The following is a 22,348-nucleotide window of genomic DNA, read 5'->3' as shown; positions in this document are numbered from 1 at the left end:
CAACAATAGATGTAAATATGACAGATTATAGCAACAAATGCTAATTTACATCCATAAAGACTAATTATACATTAAATAAGGTTTTATAAGATATAATAATAATAAAATAAGATATTTATTATGTTTCTCAGCCAGCAGTACTAGCCATGTCTCACAAGAGATAATAACATAATCAAAGATTGCGGACATGATCAGCATGAAGCTGGTCAGGTCACCTGGATGGAGAGAGGTGTGACTGTGGCAGGTGGGACTGAGCTGATAAAAATTGGCAGCACCAAAAGAGCTACTTACTGCACCACTAACACAGGTTGTACCTACGGCCACTTCTTTACCTCCATATGAGTCATGTTCACGATCCTCTTTGTGGTCTTTTTTTTCTCGATAGGCAGCTGTCCTAGAAAAGAACCTTACCATTTCATCTGTGAGAATGAACAGGGCACACGCTAGAAGGCTCTGCCACCAGAACCACATTGAACTGGTTACATAGAACACTGTGGACCAGCTCTTTCTGACCAGAAGGATGAATAACATGAATTTGGTCATCGTCACTACAAACAGATTATTTTCTAGGTAATTGCTGGATTGGATTGTACTGACTGGTCGGGAGTGGAAATGAACTGGATATCAGACACACACATGTCCTAACTTGGCACCAGGACAGCCATACACAACAGACTGTGGCTGTTTTATTTTTCAGTATGGGAAGTGGTACAGCAGAGGATGCTCTGACAAGTTGTGATTTGCCTGCTATGAAGACAACCTGGTGGTGGTGAAGGAAAACAAGATGTGGTAAGAGACCCTGCAGTAGAACGATGATCAACGCCATGTGTTGACCCCCCTTTGGTCATGCATTTATTGGTAACCAGGTCCTCAGGTGTTGTTCATACTTGCTCTTATATATGATTTCTTAGATATTTAAACAGCTCTTCGCATTCATTGGTTTTATTATTTTTACTGCAAATGTTAAAACATAGCAAGTCAGCCTGTACATACTTATCTTATTTTACATTCTTCAAATATAGAGGAACACAAATTTTCTATTAGTGGCATTCCGGAGACATTTCGAGGTAGAACCGAGCTCACTTCCGTTCCGTTTAGCAGGACTGTCAGAAGACTGCTCAGCTCTTCTTATAGTAAGTGTTCACACTGAAAGGCTGTGATGTAATGTCACATGTGCTGCCACATTTCAATTAGATATGAACTGAAATTAAATATTGGTTTGCTTTGAGCTTCCATTCAGACCACTATCCTTGAGAATTAGCTGCTGGCTAACGCTAGGAGCGGCGTGTACTACGGTGACAGGATGGGGGCTTAATGTTGGTTAACGTAGAGGCGTCAGACATCACCTTGAAGTGTTAAGGGCTTCTTAGTAAATGCAGTTTATATAGAAAACACAGTATTTGCGTGTTTTAATTCTGCGTGTTTGCCTAAATTAGACTAACTTTTATCCTAATACAAATACTAAACGTTAGCGTTCTGGGCTGTTTTTCACTCACCAGGAAATAGCGTTTGTGATGTTTACATTTCTGTTAGACGCGCAGCATTTCAGAATGTGTGTATTCTGTTGTATCAGCCAGCCGTAAATCTTCTGTATTTCTCTTTCTAGGGAGCTGAATTTTGTACCAGCATCATGACACTGTTTCACTTTGGAAATTGCTTTGCTCTGGCGTATTTTCCTTATTTCATAACCTACAAATGCAGCGGCCTGTAAGTATCTGTTTAATTCAGGGGTGTAAAACTAAGGTGAATACATGGTCGGAATAAATACTGTAGTGTATGATCTCCATTACTTCAGCACAGCATAGGTTTAGGAGCACTACAACTTTACCTCAATATCAAATCATCCTCGGACAATAAAGCCTCTCAATAATCTGCTTAGTATTGTCTAGTGGGGGCTTCATTCAATCCTCTTACCACTGTGTTGGGTGCTTTTGAATGTGCCTGTACAAAATCTGTGCTTTTTCCTGTAGCCCCTCATATTAAAACATATTAAAGTGCAACATGCTGTATGTTTTGTCCATATATTTGAACTGGTGTATGTGTTCCTAGATCCGAGTATAATGCATTCTGGAGGTGTGTCCAGGCTGGAGCCACCTATTTGTTTGTCCAGCTCTGTAAGGTGAGACAAACTTGGGTGTGATTAACCTTTTAGGGTTCTACAATTCATAAGTGATTACAATTCTCTTACTTGCTAATTTTCCCAATTTATTTCAGATGACAGAGACCTACTTCAATTTATACTTTAATGCTTTAGACAGCACATTAGGCTGATTTCCATACTCCGCTTATAGGGAGCTGATAGGTATGATGTAGTCAGAAACAAACTTTTAGGAATATATTTGGTCTCTGGCATTTTAAATATCTCATTGCTAGATGAACAGCAGATAAAACAAACTACATCTTTGTTAGTTTTGTTGTAGTTAGTGGTATGTAAGTATGATTTTTATTCTTTTTTGCAGATGCTATTTTTAGCTACATTTTTCCCTACATGGGAAGGAGGAGCAGGTGCTTATGACTTTATTGGGGTAAGTGTTTATTTTCTTTACATGTATTTTAGTCAAAAGCAAGCTTGCTGACAAGGCTGAAGTGTGTGTGCATGTTTCAGGAATTTATGAAGTCAACAGTGGACTTGGCTGACCTGTTGGGTCTCCATCTTGTGATGTCGCGTAATGCTGGGAAAGGAGAATACAAGATCATGGTTGCTGCCATGGGCTGGGCAACAGCAGAGCTTATCATGTCCAGGTAAGTAATACATAGGGAAAAAAAGCCTCAGCCTTTGTCAAATCTTTGTCAAATGATATCTAAACACAACATTGGTTGTGTTTGTGTTCCATTGTGGTTAAGGTGTCTTCCTTTATGGGTGGGAGCCAGAGGGATTGAGTTCGACTGGAAATACATCCAGATGAGCTTTGACTCTAACATCAGTTTGGTGAGTATCTGTTTTCATCTTCTCTCTTTGTCCATTCTGTCTCATCCTCATCCATCATCGTCCTCAACCATCAAACTTTCTGTTGTCTTAATTTCACTTACAACCAGTAATCTTTTTTTTTTGTATAGGTGCATTATATTGCTATGGCAGCAGTGGTGTGGATGTTTACTCGGTATGACCTTCCTAAGAGCTTCCGGCTGCCTGTTACTGTTCTGCTCGCTCTCTGTGTCTACAAGTCCTTCCTAATAGAGTAAGTCCAACACCCCAGTATGGTAACACGTAGCATAGTGACAGAGTTATCTTATTGTCAGGGCTGTAACATATCTTGAGGAATGGGATTTATTTGTATCACATGATACCACAATGTAAAATAATTCTAGAGCTGTTTCTCTGTCGTCCAGGCTTTATTCTAGACTAGGCTAGCTGTCTTCTATCTATGTAACAGATTGACTAGAAAGTGGCAATGATTTTCTAATTAACCTTGTCATATACAGTGACATTCAGTTTTTTTTTCAAAGTTTGCTAACATTTCATATCTGTGCTTAACCACTTGATGGCACAAGTGTACTGCATTACCACAATCTAGTGTCATAAATGCTGGTTTATGTCCAATGAGGAGAATGGATTCCCATGGCAATTTAGCAATAAATAAAGAGTGCAAATAAGTCAAATACATTAAAGCATTGTTTCATATAAACTTGCCTAACTTTCAATACTACAAATTAAAACTGTACTTCCTGTAATTACCCCAAATGCAGTTGATTGATGTGTTCTATTGCACATTTGCAGACTGAGCACTTATCATGCCTAAATAAGAGGCAAGGCTGGCAGATCATTTTACTGTACTGTTTCTACTGTTTCATAGGTTAATTAACTGTTGATTGTGTGTGTGTTTTACATTTTGCTTTGATCAGTTTTTAAACTGATCAAATCAAAATGTTTTATTTTAGAAAAGCTCTGTTTTTGTTTTTTTACAATTCTAATGTGTATTATGTTTCTGTTTGCATCTTCAGGTTGTTTGTCCATATCTTCCTCATGGGCAGTTGGACAGTGTTGCTGGTCAAAGCTGTCCTGACTGGGGCCATATCTCTCTGTTCATTGTTTCTCTTTGTCACTCTGGTCCACAGCAGCTGAGTCTACCTCAGCACACTGGAGTAAGCCATCACCTGGGTTGTCACAAGTTAAAAATCAATCTTTATAACAGTCCCAAGTATAAGAAAAATGAGGCTGACATTCAAGCCGCCAACCAACACTCTAGCCAGTTTTTCAGCTTTGTTGCGCTCGGGCTGTATAAAATATCTACAACAACTAACTCCAGTTAAGGTTGGCTGATATGTCTGATCATTAATCCTGCATTGGAAGTGTTGATATCAGCAGGGTTCTCTAATGCGATTGGCTTACCTACGTTGGCTTTGTGAAAAGGAAACTTTAGTATCAAAACAACCACAAACGATTTGAGACTTTATAAAAAAAAACATGATTTTTTTACTTTTACTTGTCCAATAAACTTTAATGTATTTCTAACAAATGGATGATAGCGATAGCTTGTGTGACCCCAAACTGATCTATGTATTTATTTACATCAAAATGTTATAGTTGCAGCATTACTGCCATAAGGTTTTTTTCTAACTAAATAAGTAACTAAACAATGAATGAGGCCCACTGTCTAATGAAACCGAAGTTCACTTTGTATTGTGACCACACTTCTGAATTGTAAGCATTTGTGATTTTGAAGAAATAAATTTCTTATGGTCTTACCTCAATGTCTTCATTTCTGTGAGAGGTGTAACCATTTATGCATTACAAAAAACGTGTTCCTGTCTTTTTTAACTCAAACACATTTTCAGGTACCCGTACATGTGAACAATTGTCTGTCTATACACAGTACAGAAGTCCCTGTGATGAGAGACTTGTCCATCACAAGTGTTGACTGCCTCTCGCCCAGTGACCGCTGAAATCCACCCTGCAGCCTGCAGAGTATCCAGCAAGGTTCAGCAGCACCATGCTGATCTGTTCCCACACTTCTACAGTTTCACACAGACCCATAAAGGATTGTCCTTTGAGGAGGACTGATAATATCCTGAATACCTACCTAGTCCAAGTCACTGTTAAAACCATACATTGGCTCTCTCATCACATGGTTTGCATAAATAGGAGACCCATGAAAGGGCGGAGCGATGATGGAGCATTCTCCATTGTCTGCACTTTCCTGTTATTAGACCTCACGTTGCCCCTCGTTTACCCCCTTTACGATGCGGTGGCTCACTCTGCATCCCTCGTTCTCCCTGTCTCAGCTGGAGCATCTGGGATCCAACAAAGCTCTTGTTGTTGAAATGCAACACTGGTCTGTGCTGTTATCTAGCATGCATAGACACTACATTGTCTGCTTGTGCACTATTGTTGCTTGTGTGTGGAACATTTAGTAATAAATTGGGTTTAACATGACCCTGTGGATTCCAGTGAAAATGAGAGGTGTGAGGTAGGATCATGTGATACCGTTCATTCACAGAGCGTGTGGCCCGGATGAATGCCTGTACTTAAAGAGAGGGGAAAGAGGCAGGCTGCCACATGAGCAGGCTCACAGACCACTGGTCCTGATCTGGGCACCATGTCCTCCCCTCAGTACATTCAGTTCCACGACATACTGGTTCCTTCTCAGGCTCACAGCAGGGAGAGCTTGGAGTACGCCCAGAACTTCTCTGTAGAAGACACGGACGTGTTGGCGGTGACTTACCCCAAATCAGGTACAGTTTCTGTTCATGTGTCTTATTTGCCACAGTTATGTAATACAGGTTCACTGCTTTAAATCCTCACTTAATAGCACCTGTCCAGACCAGATGATTACAGATACCAAGAGTTATAGCAGCTTCCTTCTTATATGTAACTCTTGTTATAGGTGCTGGAACTGGTTTGTTCTGTGGAAGGTATACTTTTACCACACAGGAAGTGTTCATTTGTGGGTCTGGACTGAGCAGACAAGAGCCTTTATCCTGTGAACCTGGCTTAGTCACACACAATCTAATGCTTTTTACACCAGCGAGTGGAGGCTACGAGTTTATTCAAAGAAACCCTTTTCCCAATATAATTAATGAGAGGATGCTGTCACTTCAACTCCAAAGTTGGTACTTTTTTCAGCAAACAGCAAAAGCTAACAGCAAGTTCCACACATGTTCAAACTAGTTTTACTGGTTTACTCGTTGATTTATTGCTGGATGTTTGTGTGTGGGCTTGAAAGCCGTTGAGTTGGAGATGTTGTGGATAATTGTCTCCGTCTCATCCACTCTGGTTTTGAACTTGATTCTCCCGATGCTTCATCCCGTCCAGACTTAAGAAGCTCGGCTGCCCTGAGGCAGTCGTCCTCCAAGGTTTCCTCCTTCGCGCTGTTCCTCAGTTTTGTCCAGACTGACTGAGTGTCAGCCATGTCTTCTGCCCAACCTGGGGTTTTTAAACACATTTTGTGCCTATACGCTCATTGGTCACTTTACTGTGTAATCAACATCTTCCATCACACATACCAAGTACACGTGAACAGTCTTGACCTGAACTTCTCATTTTGACTTCCTCTGAACATTCCACCAGACCCTGTTGTTCTGCAAAAACTTAGATCGAGCGGGATTGCAAGAATTCAGTTTACACATCAGTTTTCTCAAAACAGGCACCTACTGTAGCCCTGCTTCGAACCTTACTTTATTCTAGTCAACCTTACCTTTAGTCAACAATTCCTCATATGCATTAGTCCCATACAAAATCATCAGGCAGTTTACCATCTATTGTTTCAATAACTTATCACTGATTGACCCCCTGAAAATCATTCTTAAAATAATGTCATATCATTAGCAATCGATTGAATATAAGAATCAACACCATAGTAAATAAATCAACATCATTAGAATCATCAATATAAGAATCAACACCATAGTAAATAAATCAACATCATTAGAATCATCAATATAAGAATCAACACAACTGGCAATTGCAATTTAAGATTACACACAACAGGAAATTCTGCTTGCTTGATCATTTCTTTCCACCCCCTTTGCTTCTGATCATCTGTTAGTCGAAGGTAAAAACTGGCTGTTCTCCATTCTTCTGCTGACTTCCTCTAACTCTAACCAGCTGCTGATGCCGCAATTCTGCCTGCACCATTCTCTTCATCATTCTCTTGTCCAAAAGTGCAGGCCACAAAACATGTGGGCGTGTGTCAAACAGCAACAACACATTCAAATAGTCCCAAGAGGCAACCACTCTATAAACATTCCTTGAAGTTTTATTGAAAAACACAGGTATATACATTAAAAAAATACCCTAAAGCCACACACACAAGGTAAAACACATGTTCTATTGATTACTTACGAAAAGTGTTTTAAGCTGCAATTACACTTTCAATGTTGGGATATTTTAGTTCTTCAATAATGTTAAGCTCCGGGGTGCTTTGCAGTGATGGACTCAACTGATTTTCTTGATGCACAGATATGTAGGTAATAATAACTTCTACATCATAACATTCATTCAGGCTTTTACCGAAGGTTTTCCGCAATTTGATTGTTGAGGAATTTGCTTGTTGAGTAATCCTGACAACGCGCCTCCTACTGTACGTGGACGAGCGCCGCGACGCTGCGTGGAGGGAACCGTCTGAGGATCTGCACCATGTCCGACCAGATGTACGTCCTTTACCGTGGAATTCTTGTTCCCACGCTGACTCACACGCTTGCGAGTTTGAAGTTCGCGCAGGATTTCACCTTTCGAGACGATGACGTCTTCGCCGTAACGTACCCGAAGTCAGGTGAGCGCTGAGGTTAAGATGAAGTTAAGCCTCGGAACACAAGTGCTGATCCGTTTAGACGAGCTGAGTCCTCATAACGCGTCTACCAGAGTTTGACTGCTCGACAGGTATATTTCTGTTCCGTCAGGTGTAATACCTGTGAGTTAAATCCGCAAGAGCAATATTCTCTCGCCTCTATATGAAGTAAAAGTTATGAATAACAGCATCAAGGCGGCTCTAATGGAGGCTGTTTAAAACTACTGTATCACAGCATGAGTTCTGCTGCAGCAGCAGCGCATAATCCACATTCCCCCGTGACCGCGACGCGCCAATCAAATGACTAAGGAGCCCAGGTGTGTGCGGGCTCCACACAATAAAAGCACGGAGCGTGTTGGCGACTTCACGCGCGCACAACGTTCTGCGTGTCCACTGATGAAGCGCAAAGTGACACGTGGGTGCGTCGGCGGATTGAAGCTAAACCTTTTTAAAAATGTGCTGCAAATTCCAGGCACAATCTGGATGCAGGAAATCCTGCCGCTGGTGCTGAACGAGGGGGACTTGACGCCCATCCGAACCATTCCTAACTGGGACCGGGCGCCCTGGCTGGAGGAGACGAGGCTGGCCGTGGTCGTGGACCAGCTCAAATCTCCTCGCGCGCTGGTCACGCATCTTCCCTACGGCCTCATGCCCCCGTCCTTTCACACCTCCAAAGCCAAGGTACACGCGCGGGAGCCCCGCGATCACGTTTAGTGACTCCATCTCACATGTAACAACGTCCATCACACGTCCTGTCCCCGCCGTAGGCGATCTACGTCATGAGGAACCCCATGGACATCCTGGTGTCTTCTTACTACTTCCACCAGATGGCGGCATTTTTGGAGGATCCGGGAACGTTCGATGAGTTCATGGACAAATTCCTGGAGGGCAGAGGTCAGCCATTACGTCATTAGACAGAGGAGTGCCTTATATCCGATCAGCATCAGTTCCAATGTTAAGCAACGGATGAGGAAATAACTAGTGTTTATTAGGTGTCTCTGCTTCCTGTGTGCAGTGATGTTTGGAAAATGGACGGACCATGTGAAAAGCTGGAGAGGTTCAGACCTGGGCGACAGAATAATGTTCATCACTTATGAAGAACTAGTTGAGGTAAAACCAGCTTCAGCAGAATACGCTGCATGAAGCCAGCGGTCCGTCACAGAGCATGTGTGTGTGTGTGTGTGTCCTCTGCCTGTAGGACCTGCCCGCATCTGTCCGGCGCATTTCAGCTTTCACGGGCAAGAACCTGGATGAGGACACGGTTCAGACGATAGCGAAGAACTGCACCTTCAGTAGCATGAAGTCCAACCAAATGTCCAACTTCAGCCTGGTGCCGAAGACGTACATGGACCACGACAAATCCCCGTTCTTCAGGAAAGGTGAGCCTCAGTGGACCCACCGTGCGTCTCACAGACGGCGCCCCAGCAGCAATTTATCGTGTGTTTTATTGTGTCATTGTCGTGTGTTTTTGTGGCAGGAGTTGTTGGAGACTGGAAAAACCATTTCAGCTCGGAGCAGGTGTCTCGATTCGCAGCAGTCATTCGCAAAGAGCTGGAGGGTGCGAGCTTCTCTTTGCCGTGGAGCCTGGAGTAACGAACATCTGGATCACACCAACAAATGACTGTTTGAACCCTTCAATGATCTTATTGCACCTTAAAGCTACCAGGCTAATTAGTTATGTTATCAACCTCATACTTCCTTGTACTAATTACTCAGTAACAGATCTATACTCGTGTACGTTTAGTATGTATTCAGACAAAGCAACAGATGCATTGTTTCCAGCAGCTGTTTTTTCCATCCTGACAACCCAGAGGTGAAGAGGTTCATGTCAACATGAGTGTTTGCTTCAGAAGATCTAATTAACTACAAAACGACCCAATCAACCCAAAGTTATGAGTCCCTGTGCAATTTAATATAAAAACAATAAATAAAATACAATTTTGTATTAGGTGCTAGCAGCAGATGTCATGTTTGAGTTTTTCATATAGAAGCAAAGACGTGTTTCCAGAGGACAAGCTGAGACAGGCCAGGACCCACCCAACGGCAGCAAATGCCTCTGAAACCAGGAGTAGGTGAGTGACGAGAGAAAACTGAATGAGTGGAACCACGGGAAGAGGGTTCGGGCATCTGGCCTGACTGGTTGGGGCAAACGGGGGAAAAATGAGCAGAGATCACTGTGGAGTAAAATGGGTTTTGCTGAGGCAGGCAAATGCAAAAGCCATTAAATAATAATGTATTGGCAAACCTACTGTGGATTTTAGTAAGACAGCAGTACCAAGTAGTAAAATGAACTGTGTTGGGTTCGTGGAGTGATTTGTTACTGTCTGCTGACAGAAAAAAGTAAGAGAGAGCAAAACACCCACATCTCTTTATCATCGTTGGTCCTGACAACCCAACACAGTTCCTACATGAGACTGGTGTGAACATAAGTTTTTAAGGAACTTATCCAAGAGTATGAAGTCCAAAGTTTACAGAGTTCTATTCTCTGGTGTTGAACACAGGCCAAATACAGAAGACGTGGCCGTACACAGCCACTGCTCAATGATACTGCATGTAGAGTAGCACAGGTTTATCAGGGCACACACACACACACACACACACACACACACTGGACACCACGCTGTGTGTTCATTTATTTGTTAACTCATTTTTACTCATTTTAATGAATCCGTTCAATTTACTCCTCTTCAGTTTAAATGCCTGTTTTTTTTTCTTCTGCTTTAAACGTTTCTTGTCTTTCTTTGTAAATCACCTCATATATCTTTTGTGTGCTGCATGAGATGTGCCAGTGTTCAAATAAAGCTGCCTTGCCTCGGTGTAAAACACGTCCATGGAGACTGAGGGGAAATGTGCCCAAACATCAACAGAGGCCGGAAGAACCTGAAAGACCTGCTGCAACAGTTTTCTTACAGTAAGTCACTTCTGTAGTAGTGATCTAAAAAGTTGCCCAAAGTATCAAATTACTTGTAGTAGAAGCAGTTCCCTACTCAAAGTTCACCCATTCAGCCAGTAGATGGCAGCGAATCAACATCACAACTTCTACAGACTCAAAAGAGAAAGATTTAGTAGAAACTAGATGAAAACAAAAAAAAACCTTTTGCAGTGACATAATGTAGAGTCAATAAATCCCCTGATATTTGAGCTTGTTCTGTTTTTAAACTGTCTTTGCACTAACACATTGAACAGATCTAAAACATCACCTTAATTTTCGTTTTAAATTGTATATTTAAATCATAAGTCATATGAAAAATCTATAGCAAAAAACATCAGTTGGAGATCATTTGGCCGATTCCACAGAATTGGCCCTGTGCTCCTGGGTCTGTCCCTCCCAGCTCCATCCCCTGGGTTCTGACACTGCTGCAATTACTCGGTGGCCTTTTGTCCCCACGAGGGCTTTTGTGTGTGTGTGTGTGTGTGTGTGTGTGTGTGTGTGTGTGTGTGTGTGTGTGTGTATGTGTGTGTGTGTGTGTGTGTGTGTGTGTGTGTGTGTGTGGGCAGACGACGCGGTGCCTGCTCCAGGACACCCACCTCGTCGCCCCCTCGTGCCCGTCGGTCCTGCCCTGCGCTGCCCACAGGATGCTGCTTTGATGCCCACTTCTCATCACACACACACACACACACACACACACACACACACACACACACACACACACACACACACACACACACACACAGCCAATAACTCCTCAGAGGTTTGAAGCAGTCAGTCAGCCGAGTCATCTTAGGAGCGTGGACTTCCTCTGCCCCGAGCGAGGCTCGTTATTAGCCGATAAAGCTGGAGTCAAGAGCAGCCACGTGTTTGATCCACACCAGTGTTTGGAATAGTCTGCTTGGATGCGACGTCTCTCAGTCTGTCCAACATCCTCACTTGCCCTTCACCCAGGATGCTCTGTGTGTGTCTGTGTGTGTCGTACAGTAGCCTAGTTGCTTTTATAGTATATATAAGTATAATATATATATATAGTATATATATATATAGATATATATATATATATATATATATATATAGATATATATATATATAATATATATATATATATATATATATATATAGATTATATATATATATATATATATATATATATATATTATATATATATATAATATACAATAACTGTCTATATATATATAATATAATATATAATATATATATATATATATATAGCTATTGCTGACATTCGAATCCCCCGTTGTGGCAAATAGGCATCCAGTGTGGGTCCTTGGGCAAGACCCTTCAAGCTACCGCCTACCTCATATCATGAGAGACAATGAACCACATGAGATACCGGCTCAGACGTCGCCCGGTCTAACAAGGTCTGCGTCAGGTGTTGGGGAACCAGAGCACCTTGGCGAGAAGTGGGCTACTGGAACAAGAAAGAACAAGAACAAAGAACAATGCGAGAACAAGGCAGAGGGGCTATATGCAAAGAATGTGCGGTGAATGAGAACGGAGAAACCCACATTCAAGGCTGACGGCGAAGCAACTAGTAGCTCAGTGTTCCAACATCCACAAACGGCAACTGCTATCACAACTTGAGATTGACGAGATACAACACAAATGCTACGGCAAGGGGGAGCCAGGACGCCAGGTCAGAGGGGAGACCTGAGAACCATCTCCCCAACCGGAAATTGGGTACGAAGCCCCAGTAAGCACAGATACGCTGAGCGAGGCAGCGACTGACCTGAAAGATAAGATCATGGCGAGACTGAACAGGCAACCCCGAACCCCACTACAACGGCTAAGTGAAGTACCATCAGAAAGTCTCATGGAAGATGTGAATGCAGCATTGAGAGCGATCCCTACCACAACAATCACAGAAACCAATGAGCTGATATACGCTTCAGCATCAGTGATCCTAGAGGTGCTTGGCTATAAGAGCAACCATGGGAGCCATGAGAAACAATACCCACCATGGAAACGAAGGTTGGAGGCAAAAATCAAGGCAGCTCGGAGGGAAGTGAGCCAAATGACAGAGGCCCAGAGAGGTGCAATGAAAAGACCGATGCCCAAGAGGTACAGCCAGATGCCCATACCTGAAGCACTCGAAACTGCCAGGCAAAGGCTACAAGCCTTGGCCAGCCGCCTAAAGAGATACACCAGAGATAACGAAGCCAGACGAATAAACCGGCTGTTCGCAACACAACCTGCGAAAGTGTACTCTCAATGGCAGGGTAATAACAACAGAGCAGACCCACCAAGGCTGGAAACTGAACAGTACTGGAAGGGTATATGGGAAAGGGAGGCATCACACAACAGTGATGCACAGTGGCTGGTGGATCTGAGGGAAGACCACAGCAACCTCCCTGAACAGAATCCAGTGACTATCACAGTGGCAGACATCCAACATAGAGTCTCAGGTATGAAAAACTGGACAGCACCTGGCCCTGACATGATCCACGCCTACTGGCTAAAGAAGCTCACTGCAATCCATGAGCGCCTGGCAGCACAAATGAACCAGCTGCTAAGGGATGGGACTCACCCTGAATGGCTAACCGAAGGGCGAACGATCCTGATAATGAAGGATCCCTCAAAGGGTACAGTCCCATCCAACTACCGGCCAATAACCTGTCTCTCCACAACATGGAAGCTCATGTCAGGCATCATCGCAGCTAAGATAAGTGGGCACATGAGTCAATACATCAGCGAAGCACAGAAGGGCATTGGTAAGGATACCAGAGGAGCCAAACACCAACTCCTGGTTGACAGAACAGTCGCCCAAGACTGCAGAATGCGACACACCAACCTGGGCACAGCCTGGATCGACTACAAGAAAGCCTATGACTCAATGCCACACACATGGATCACTGAATGCTTGGAGCTGTACAACATCAACAGAACTCTAAGGGCCTTCATTGCAAACTCGATGAGGTTGTGGAGAACCACCCTTGAAGCCAATGGGAAGCCACTTGCCCAAGTATCCATCAAACGTGGCATATACCAAGGAGATGCACTGTCCCCACTGCTGTTCTGCATAGGTCTGAACCCCCTCAGCCAAATAATAAACAAGACTGGCTATGGATACCGACTCCGGAACGGGGCCACCATAAGTCACCTCCTCTACATGGATGACATCAAGCTGTACGCCAAGAGTGAGCGAGACATCGACTCGCTGATCCACACCACCAGGATCTACAGCTCGGACATCGGGATGTCATTCGGACTCGAGAAATGTGGGAGGATGGTGACAAAGAGAGGCAAGGTAATCCACACAGAAGGGGTCTCACTCCCAGAAGGAACAATAGCAGACATTGAGGACAATTACAAGTACCTTGGAATACCACAGGCAAACGGCAACCTTGAACAGGCAACAAGGAATGCGGCAACAGCCAAATACCTCCAACGAGTAAGGCAAGTCCTAAGAAGCCAGCTCAATGGCAAGAACAAATCCCGGGCAATAAACAGCTACGCTCTGCCAGTGATCAGATACCCTGCAGGAATAATAAGGTGGCCAAAGGAAGAGATACAGACCACAGATGTTAAGACACGAAAGCTCCTCACCATGCACGGAGGGTTCCACCCCAAATCCAGCACCCTGAGACTGTACGCTAGCCGCAAGGAAGGAGGCCGAGGACTAGTGAGCGTGAGAGCCACTATCCAGGATGAAACATCCAAGATCCATAAGTACATCAAGAATAAGGCCCCAACAGATGACGTGCTTAGTGAATGTCTCAGGCAGTGGAGAACAGAGGATGAGATGCAGGAAGAGGGACCATCATGGGAGGACAAGCCCTTGCACGGGATGTACCACCGGAACATAACTGAAGAGGCTGATCTCAACAAATCCTACCAATGGCTTGAAAGGGCTGGGCTGAAGGACAGCACAGAGGCACTCATCCTGGCTGCACAGGAGCAGGCCCTGAGCACCAGAGCCATAGAGGCCCAGATCTACCACACCAGACAAGACCCAAGGTGTAGACTGTGCAAAGAGGCCCCAGAGACGGTCCAGCACATAACTGCAGGGTGTAAGATGCTGGCAGGCAAAGCATACATGGAACGCCATAACCAAGTGGCTGGCATAGTATACAGGAACATCTGCGCGGAGTATGGACTGGAAACCCCAAGGTCAAAGTGGGAAACACCTCCCAAGGTGGTAGAGAACGAGCGAGCCAAGATCCTGTGGGACTTCCAGATCCAGACTGACAGAATGGTAATGGCGAACCAACCAGACATTGTGGTGGTGGATAAAGAGCAGAGGAAAGCCGTAGTGGTGGATGTGGCAATACCAAGCGATGGCAACATCAGGAAAAAGGAACATGAGAAACTAGAGAAATACCAAGGGCTCAGAGAAGAACTGGAGAAGGCTTGGAAGGTGAAGGCCACAGTGGTGCCTGTGGTGATCGGAGCACTAGGGGCTGTGACCCCCAAACTGGAGGAGTGGCTACGACAGATCCCTGGAAAAACATCCAAAATCTCAGTCCAGAAAAGTGCAGTCCTAGGAACAGCAAGGATACTGCGCAGAACCCTCAAGCTCCCTGGCCTCTGGTAGAGGACCCGAGCTTGGAAAGTGGATGAGACCACCCGCGGAGGGTGAGAATAGAGTGTGTATATATATATATATATATATATATATATATATATATATATATATATATATATATAGCTATATAGTTATAGACACATTGTTGTTAGAAGGCCAAATACATAATAATCACAACATGGGGTTTGTTCAAGCTCTCACGGATTGTAAGACAAGAGCATCACTGCACAGTGCAAAAATCATAGTATCTGTTCTGTTTCTGTCATTTGCATGAATCACTCAGTTGATACTGTCAGTCAGTGCCAGACATCCCCACCTGTACACACATAGTAGCAGCTACACATCATGTACTCAACCATCACCACTGGAAACTCTTATTATTATAGCATTACTAATTAATGCTATTCTCTGCTTCTAATTTCTACAGCAGAGGCTCCATGGCTCCATGCGTGTGAACGTTATTATGAGCCCACAGTTTACAGTGACGTCCATGTGGTTGGTTCAAACACAGCATCCTTAAGATGATGCAGGAGACTTTCCATATTTTATCTCATGTCACCAGTTCAGATCTGTTTACATTACATACTTTTCTTAAATCCATGTATACATTCTGTCTGGCTCCTGCTCATTACACTAATGTCTTCCTCTGCGTGCGCCGTCAGTATCCAGTCAACTCAACCCTGTCTGTCCGGAGCGCGGGGTGGACGGTGTGGAGCAGGCGCTGAGCAGGTGGGCTGCGCCTGTTGACGTCTGAATACCTTGCATTTCCAAAGCCACACAGACGTCTTCTCTTCCGTCACGCCCCACCCAGGGTGTCGGCGCGGTTCCGCTCTGCGGTGCAATTAGCAATAATGGCAGGAAGCTAGTTAGTGTTATCTGCTGCCACGGCGGCCTCCGCTGGCACTGACAGACACTGGGCCGGTCACGTACAGACAGACAGTCTGACAGAGAGGAGGAGGAGGAGGAGGAGGAGGAGACGGCCCCCGGCAAACGGCCTGAGAGGATCCTTATGATCCACCTGCTCAGCATCTTGGTTCAGACATGAGAACCAGGAAATGCCGAGTTCAGGCGCAGTGTTTCTGTTGAACTAAAAACAGCTCTCCTTCTTTAGGCTTTGATTTTTTTTCTTTTAGTTTATTTGTTTGTTTCCGTTTTTATTGATTAAAAATATTAACTGCTACTTTGAAATTGTAAACAGGGACTATTTACTGGTCAGATTAAAGGTGGTCTTTTCATGTATTTTGGGTAACAGCGATGAGCCGACATCCTATCAATGCTTCGTCTGCATTACTGTTCCTGGCTGCACTTGAGATTTCTCTCCATTGTTTCTGCAGCACGTCTCTTTTCCTGTGTGCATGACACCACATCCATTCGAGGGAGCGTGTGGGGAGGGGGTGTGTGTTCTGGGAGAGACGGCAATGACGCTATGAGAGGCACTGGAGAGCGTAAGAGGATGTGGCCGTAGGGCCCAAAAAAGCCCAAACAAAACAAACAGCACAAGTCCCTGAATGCGGCGTCAGACACAACAGCAGTCACGTAGAGTGGATCGACCAGCTGCAGGTCACACAGTCAGACTGGCAGCGCAACACCATGGTGGCGTTCATGGGCCACTGTAAAAGTACGCAATATTTCTATCAGGGTCCAACAGCACTGTTGTCTTCAATCTTTAGAGACGGACTGATAAAAAACAGCAACATTGTGTGGCTGGACTTCAGAATGTGTTAGAATAATAATATACTCATATGCCCTTTACTGAATTGAAGTAGTGCTCCACATAAATGACTGTAATCTGGAATATTATATCATCAATAATTTGTGAATGAAAATTGTGTTTCTGCCTATATTATATAAGTTTTCTTTTAAAATTTCTGCAATGTTGACTGATAGTTTATGTTTGCGTGAATAAATTCTGTGCTTTTCTTTTCAACAAAGCTCATTGTGCAGCCTGTCCATTTAATATACTGTGTCATGACCTTAATATGCATATGAAATATGAGAGTGAGATGGGAGTGAATGGGATTATATGAGCCACATTGCATTATTATTGATCTTTTGTTTTCTTACGCTTCAATTCAGCAGCGTTTGTTTCCCTGACGAGTCGCCACAGGCCGAGACACAATCGCGTTTTCCTGTGCGGAGACAGATTTTGCTTATAGAGCCACAATTTGCAGCAATTTTCTGTGTACATGCGTGGGTGTGTGCAGTCCGTGTATGAGAGAGAGAGAGAGAGGGAGTGAAAACAGAAGGGCAATCGTATATCTTTATGTGTGAAATACTGCCCTTCCCCTCATCAACTCCCCAAGGCAGGAGTTCAACAAAAGAAAAGGCCTCAGCCAACGCTACGAGCTCAGATAAGACACATGACTTACGTGCTGGTTTCCACCCTGTCATTTTAGCAGAAAAATAGTATTTAGCAACTAATAATAATAAAAAAAAAACCCAAGCTCAGGTAAGATACTGTAGCTGTAGCCAAAGCAACATTCAAGTCCCTTTAATTGGGTGGTGATGATGTCATCACTGACTGCAGAGGTAGACTCTCGCCATGTTCTTCTCGAGTGTGTGAATTCTGTCCGAAGCTGCTTTTTATGCTGCACCAACATAAATGTTTAACTCCAACCACAAACTTTATTCACTTGAACAAACCTTAATTCGTAAAATAGACTCCTTTCTTTTCACTAAGGAGCGAGTGAAGCCGTTCTGTCTAATGATCTGCTAAATGACATGGTTCATGTGTGGAACAAAGCATTCTTAACGGAAACAGTAGTAAAATGTCAACTGCTGCTAAAGAGCTCACAGCTCTGCAGTGTTTGGACATGAATTCATTCACTCATGTGACGGCAACCAAAATAAACCAGAAGTCAAATAAACACGGGTCCAGTGGGCTAAAATGGTGTTTGGCCCTTTAGCCTGGCATGAAGTCAACAGACTTCCCTTCAGCTCCAGAAGCAACCAGAGCAGTGGTTCATGTGATGTATTCTGTGAGTTCGAATCAAATGTGTTGTGGAGCGATTATTATTATTATTATTGTTAATATGTTAGATTTATTACAAGGTTTGGACCTTGGACTAATTCCACCCTGTATTGTGTCTCTTATTGCCAGAAAAAATAAACTAAAGTTTTAAATTCACAGAGTCAACAGTGGCGTCAGATTCAGGATAGATGAGGATAGAGTGAATTTCATCTACAGTGGGAGACTCTTCTCCTTATCTGATCTTATCTGAATCAGTGACACGTAAAAAAAACAGTTTATAGATCGGACATTTTAACAAACTGTCCTATTTTACATCTTTACCTCGTGACCTGCATTGAGTTCATATTAATTTTTTCTCTGGAGACAAAGTTTCTCCATTTACAGTAAGACATTTGGCGAAGCTCTGATGCGGCCGTTGCAGGCTATATTTTAATCAAAACAATTGAACGTCAACAGCACATCTGCAGCTGGATCTGCAGAGGCCTCAGATGTTCCGATGACAGATCTGACCAGGGACTTAATGGCGACAATCAGGACTGTTTAGACTGGCCAGCTGTTTGATGAGCGACATCATCTTTTCAAGTAGCACCACGCTTTATAGCAGCCCTGCCTCTGAACCTGTCATCAAGAGTAATGATGTGGAGCCGCTCTGACTCCTATAACGTCTCCTCTGCCAGGAAGGTTTCTGGACTCGCTGATCGGACCTATGGACACTTTGAAGACTTTTAATTCTTGATGGCACAGAAGACAAAGAGAAGTTTAGCACAGCTAGGAGTCCAGGACCCTCTTATTATTAGCTGAGGAAATGCGTGGGTGAACGCACTAACAATATAGTGTACACAGTAGTAAAACACAGCGCATTGTTTGTTTATGACTTGTTTATGTGACAACAATGGTTGGCGTACACATGACTGGATGACCAGGGCGCCTCGCTTACTGTCCTTTATGTCTATAAATACAGGCTGGATAAATATAGTCAGCAGCTGTGCTACTGTCACTTTCACACAAGAGGAGAAAGGAAGTCTTCCTTTTGTTTGGAGTCCACTTCGTTGCTATTCTTGTAGCAGTTACAATGCGCAAGCGAGCTCTGCGTGCGAGGAAGAAGCAGGACTCAGTGACCACCTCAAAGCTAAAACCCTCACACAGACATTATTACAATTACTTGTTAAAAAGTATTTCATGCTACTAATCATGTGCTTTGTTGCATCATGTTACAGTTTTTATCGGTTGCCTTGACGCAGCCGTCCAGTGAAACAACTATTTTCTTAACAGTTCACACACAGGTATAAACAGCTGCTCCAATGTCGTAATGACACGCTTTGTATGCAAAAGGCTCTTTGTCAAAACACTAGAAATATGCAGCAAAAACTCATTTTGCCTTAGTACAACTCCTTCAATACAACTTGCATCCAAGTACTGTACTAAACACATACAATCAGTCATAACACGGTGGACAGCAGAATACAAACCACTGATGCTTCATTGATCATTATTGGAGCCTGTTGCTATTTGTTGTCTGTAGTTTATGTCAAATTTACAATTTGCATATTTTTTAAGCAAAGCATTGGATCCAGATGAAGGAATGCTTTGATTTATTGAATCCATGACAAACTGTGGCAGAAAACTGAAATTTAGTAATTCTCTCTCTCTCTCTATATATATATATATATATATATATATATATATATATATATATATATATATATATATATATATATATATATATATATATATATATATATATATATATACATTATAAAAAATGTAAACTGAAATACAGTCAAATATATTGGAGGATGAGACACAGCCACTGTTGATACTCAGTGTCTGCTTTAGACCTCCTCCATCCATGCTGGTAAAGAACCACACAGACCTGGTTCCATTTTAAGGGCTAAAGACTGATAGCAAAGATTTTTGTGGAGGAGTGTCGAACAGGTGCTATGGTGAGTTCATACTGGTCTTACTGGTTTCTAATAGTTAGGAACAGAGGGTTTTCCTTTGATCACAAAGCTAAAATAATGGAGTTTGGACTGTTTGAATGACATCACTCTTAACCATTTTGCAAAAGGGAGGTCAGTCCAATGAGAACGGGTTTACACATTTACTTCATGTGTCTGATGCACTGCTGGAATAGTGATGATGAAAATAAGTCGGATCTAGTTATGCAAAACGGGGCAAAGCGACCGATAAAAACTGCAAAAATGGAATCAAAGAATTGAGTGTTTTATATAAAGCTGTGTTTCTGGTGATATCAAAGGGTGATTCAAATGGAGTGTTTCATTTTGGTAGAGATATGAGTTGTTCATCTCAGTGCTGATGTCTGACTGGCTTGTGTGTAGAGTTTTGACGTAATGGGCCAAATTCTGTAAAAAGTGTGTAAGCAATAGGCAAAAACTGTAATAAAACAAGTTAAACCCACATACAAATGTGCCATGTGCTAAACATGATGATATTAAAGTACACACGAACACTGTGCAGCTGAATGTGCAGCCGCTTTAGTTTGGGTCAAGAATAGTTTTCAGCTGGATGGAGGACGTGTCTAAAAGCGGGACACATACACTACATGCACGCAAACCATTTGTGTGGAGCGTCTGCAGTCTAAGCTTGATCTAATCTTTGTGTATGGACACTAATGACTTCCTGCGTCTTGGTGGTACAGTAATGGTATAGAGTGAGGACATTTAAGGACTGCATCCAGAACAATGACATGATTCCACCTAATTTTAACTTCTTCTCTGAAGGCAGGAACTGCACTTCTGCTGTTCCTGTTACACCTAAACTTTAATTCCTCTTTTGCTCCAATCTGTCTGTGTAAACATTACATCACTGATCAAAGTTTAGGAGACTTTAGGAATGTGTGCGTGGGTCCAGCACCACAGTGGCCAATCCACTGTTCATATGTATGTTAGCCGTGATCTCTTTATGTATTCACATCCTACTGTAGCATGTTGTTGATGATGGAGGCTGATGTTTTTTAATATTGTTTCAGGTCATTGTGTAAAATAGATCTTGTCCTGCATCTCACACAATTGTCTCTCTGGTGCTGACAATAAAACAGGAAAAGAGTATTGTTTAAACTTTGATGTTTTGTCTCCTCGGACTGCGGCCATCTTCAGTTTTAGACAACTTTAGACATCACAGTTACCACCTACATGAGAAAAATCCTAACCCAGCTGATCTGCATGGTAAAGACATGAGGACAAGGCCACATCGGCTTCATGTGTGCTGAGTTGTGCAGTCTCTGCTTGTGTGTTGTTCATGTCTTCAGCTGTTCTGTCTGTCACACAAGGCTGCTTGCAGATACAATGTTTTTGTGTCAGTAGTTAATAATGAGAAAAAAACATACGAAGGTCTAATATTTCTTCTACTTAAATATGTTGTGTTTTGTTAAATCATATTAGAAACAAAAAATTGGTACAAAGTCTTTGTTTAGTTGAAACAAAAAAAGGGAGGTTTTGTTTACTACCTCAAACCCAATGTGAGGGAGCGTGGGTTCACCAAGGGTTTTAAACTGTTTTGTTTATTTATTGGATACAAAAACAATGAAAGTCTATTATAACTGCGCTTTCTTGCTAATTTTAGGTTTCGGTTTAGGTCAGGTGTTGTTGTGTCTTTGGTACTGAATGATGCGTGTGCTGCGTTTCTATGTCCCTTAACACTTTTAATTGTCTAATACCAATATCATATTGTTAAGTTTTCTAATATTTTAATTTCAATTCAGTTCATTTGTTTAGTGCTAAAGAACATCTCAAAGCCCTTCGCAGTGTTAAAATATGGAATATGTTTTTATAAACAGACAGTTAAAAAATAATTAAAACAACTGAATATAAAATTTAGCCAAACACAAGGACAAAACCGAGAGAAAAGGTGTAGTGTGATGCACGCAGCAACAAGCGTAATCATTTTATTTATTAGTAGAGTTTCATAAATGTTTAAATGAGGTGCAGCTGTCACTGTGTGCCACGCTAGTCCTTGTTAAGAGCCCTAGTTATGAGCACACTCCTCTAATGAGCCATAATAGCGCCTCTTGATCACCCACTCGATAGGTGGCCCCTTCGGACTCCGGCCGGCTGGACGCCGTAGTGCGGGCACCGTTTGGCTAAAGAGGAGGTGGGCGGGGCTAGCTGGCTGTTGGCCAATAGAACTGATTGGACCCAGAGGAACCGAACCTG

General features: G+C 42.9%; 2 protein-coding genes across 4 annotated transcripts; both read left to right on the top strand.

Annotated features, from left to right (window-relative positions):
- The first annotated feature begins 997 nt into the window (after positions 1-997).
- On the top strand, positions 998-4,686 carry tmem147 (transmembrane protein 147). The gene is made up of 8 exons (XM_029130453.3): positions 998-1,133; positions 1,607-1,707; positions 2,050-2,119; positions 2,460-2,525; positions 2,606-2,742; positions 2,845-2,929; positions 3,058-3,179; positions 3,943-4,686. The coding sequence occupies exons 2-8, from the start codon at positions 1,631-1,633 to the stop codon at positions 4,061-4,063; spliced, it is 678 nt and encodes a 225-aa protein (XP_028986286.1). The 5' UTR covers positions 998-1,133; positions 1,607-1,630; the 3' UTR covers positions 4,064-4,686.
- A 793-nt stretch (positions 4,687-5,479) lies between these two features.
- Positions 5,480-9,685, top strand: sult2st3 (sulfotransferase family 2, cytosolic sulfotransferase 3). 3 transcript variants are annotated; one of them, XM_029130023.3, is made up of 6 exons: positions 5,480-5,673; positions 8,200-8,408; positions 8,495-8,621; positions 8,743-8,837; positions 8,926-9,106; positions 9,205-9,685. In XM_029130023.3, exons 1-6 carry the CDS (start codon positions 5,538-5,540, stop codon positions 9,318-9,320), a joined length of 864 nt encoding a protein of 287 aa, XP_028985856.1. In that variant the 5' UTR covers positions 5,480-5,537; the 3' UTR covers positions 9,321-9,685. The 3 variants fall into 3 exon arrangements, with proteins under 3 accessions (XP_028985856.1, XP_028985855.1, XP_055359293.1); XM_029130022.3 differs by lacking the exon at positions 5,480-5,673 and adding an exon at positions 5,713-7,712; XM_055503318.1 differs by lacking the exon at positions 5,480-5,673 and adding an exon at positions 7,491-7,590.
- Positions 9,686-22,348: the final 12,663 nt, after the last annotated feature.

Source organism: Betta splendens, chromosome 16 (assembly GCF_900634795.4).
Source record: "Betta splendens chromosome 16, fBetSpl5.4, whole genome shotgun sequence".
Lineage (NCBI taxonomy): Eukaryota > Metazoa > Chordata > Actinopteri > Anabantiformes > Osphronemidae > Betta > Betta splendens.
Note: the sequence above shows the minus strand (reverse complement) of the source record. Positions and strands in the feature narration are given on the sequence as shown.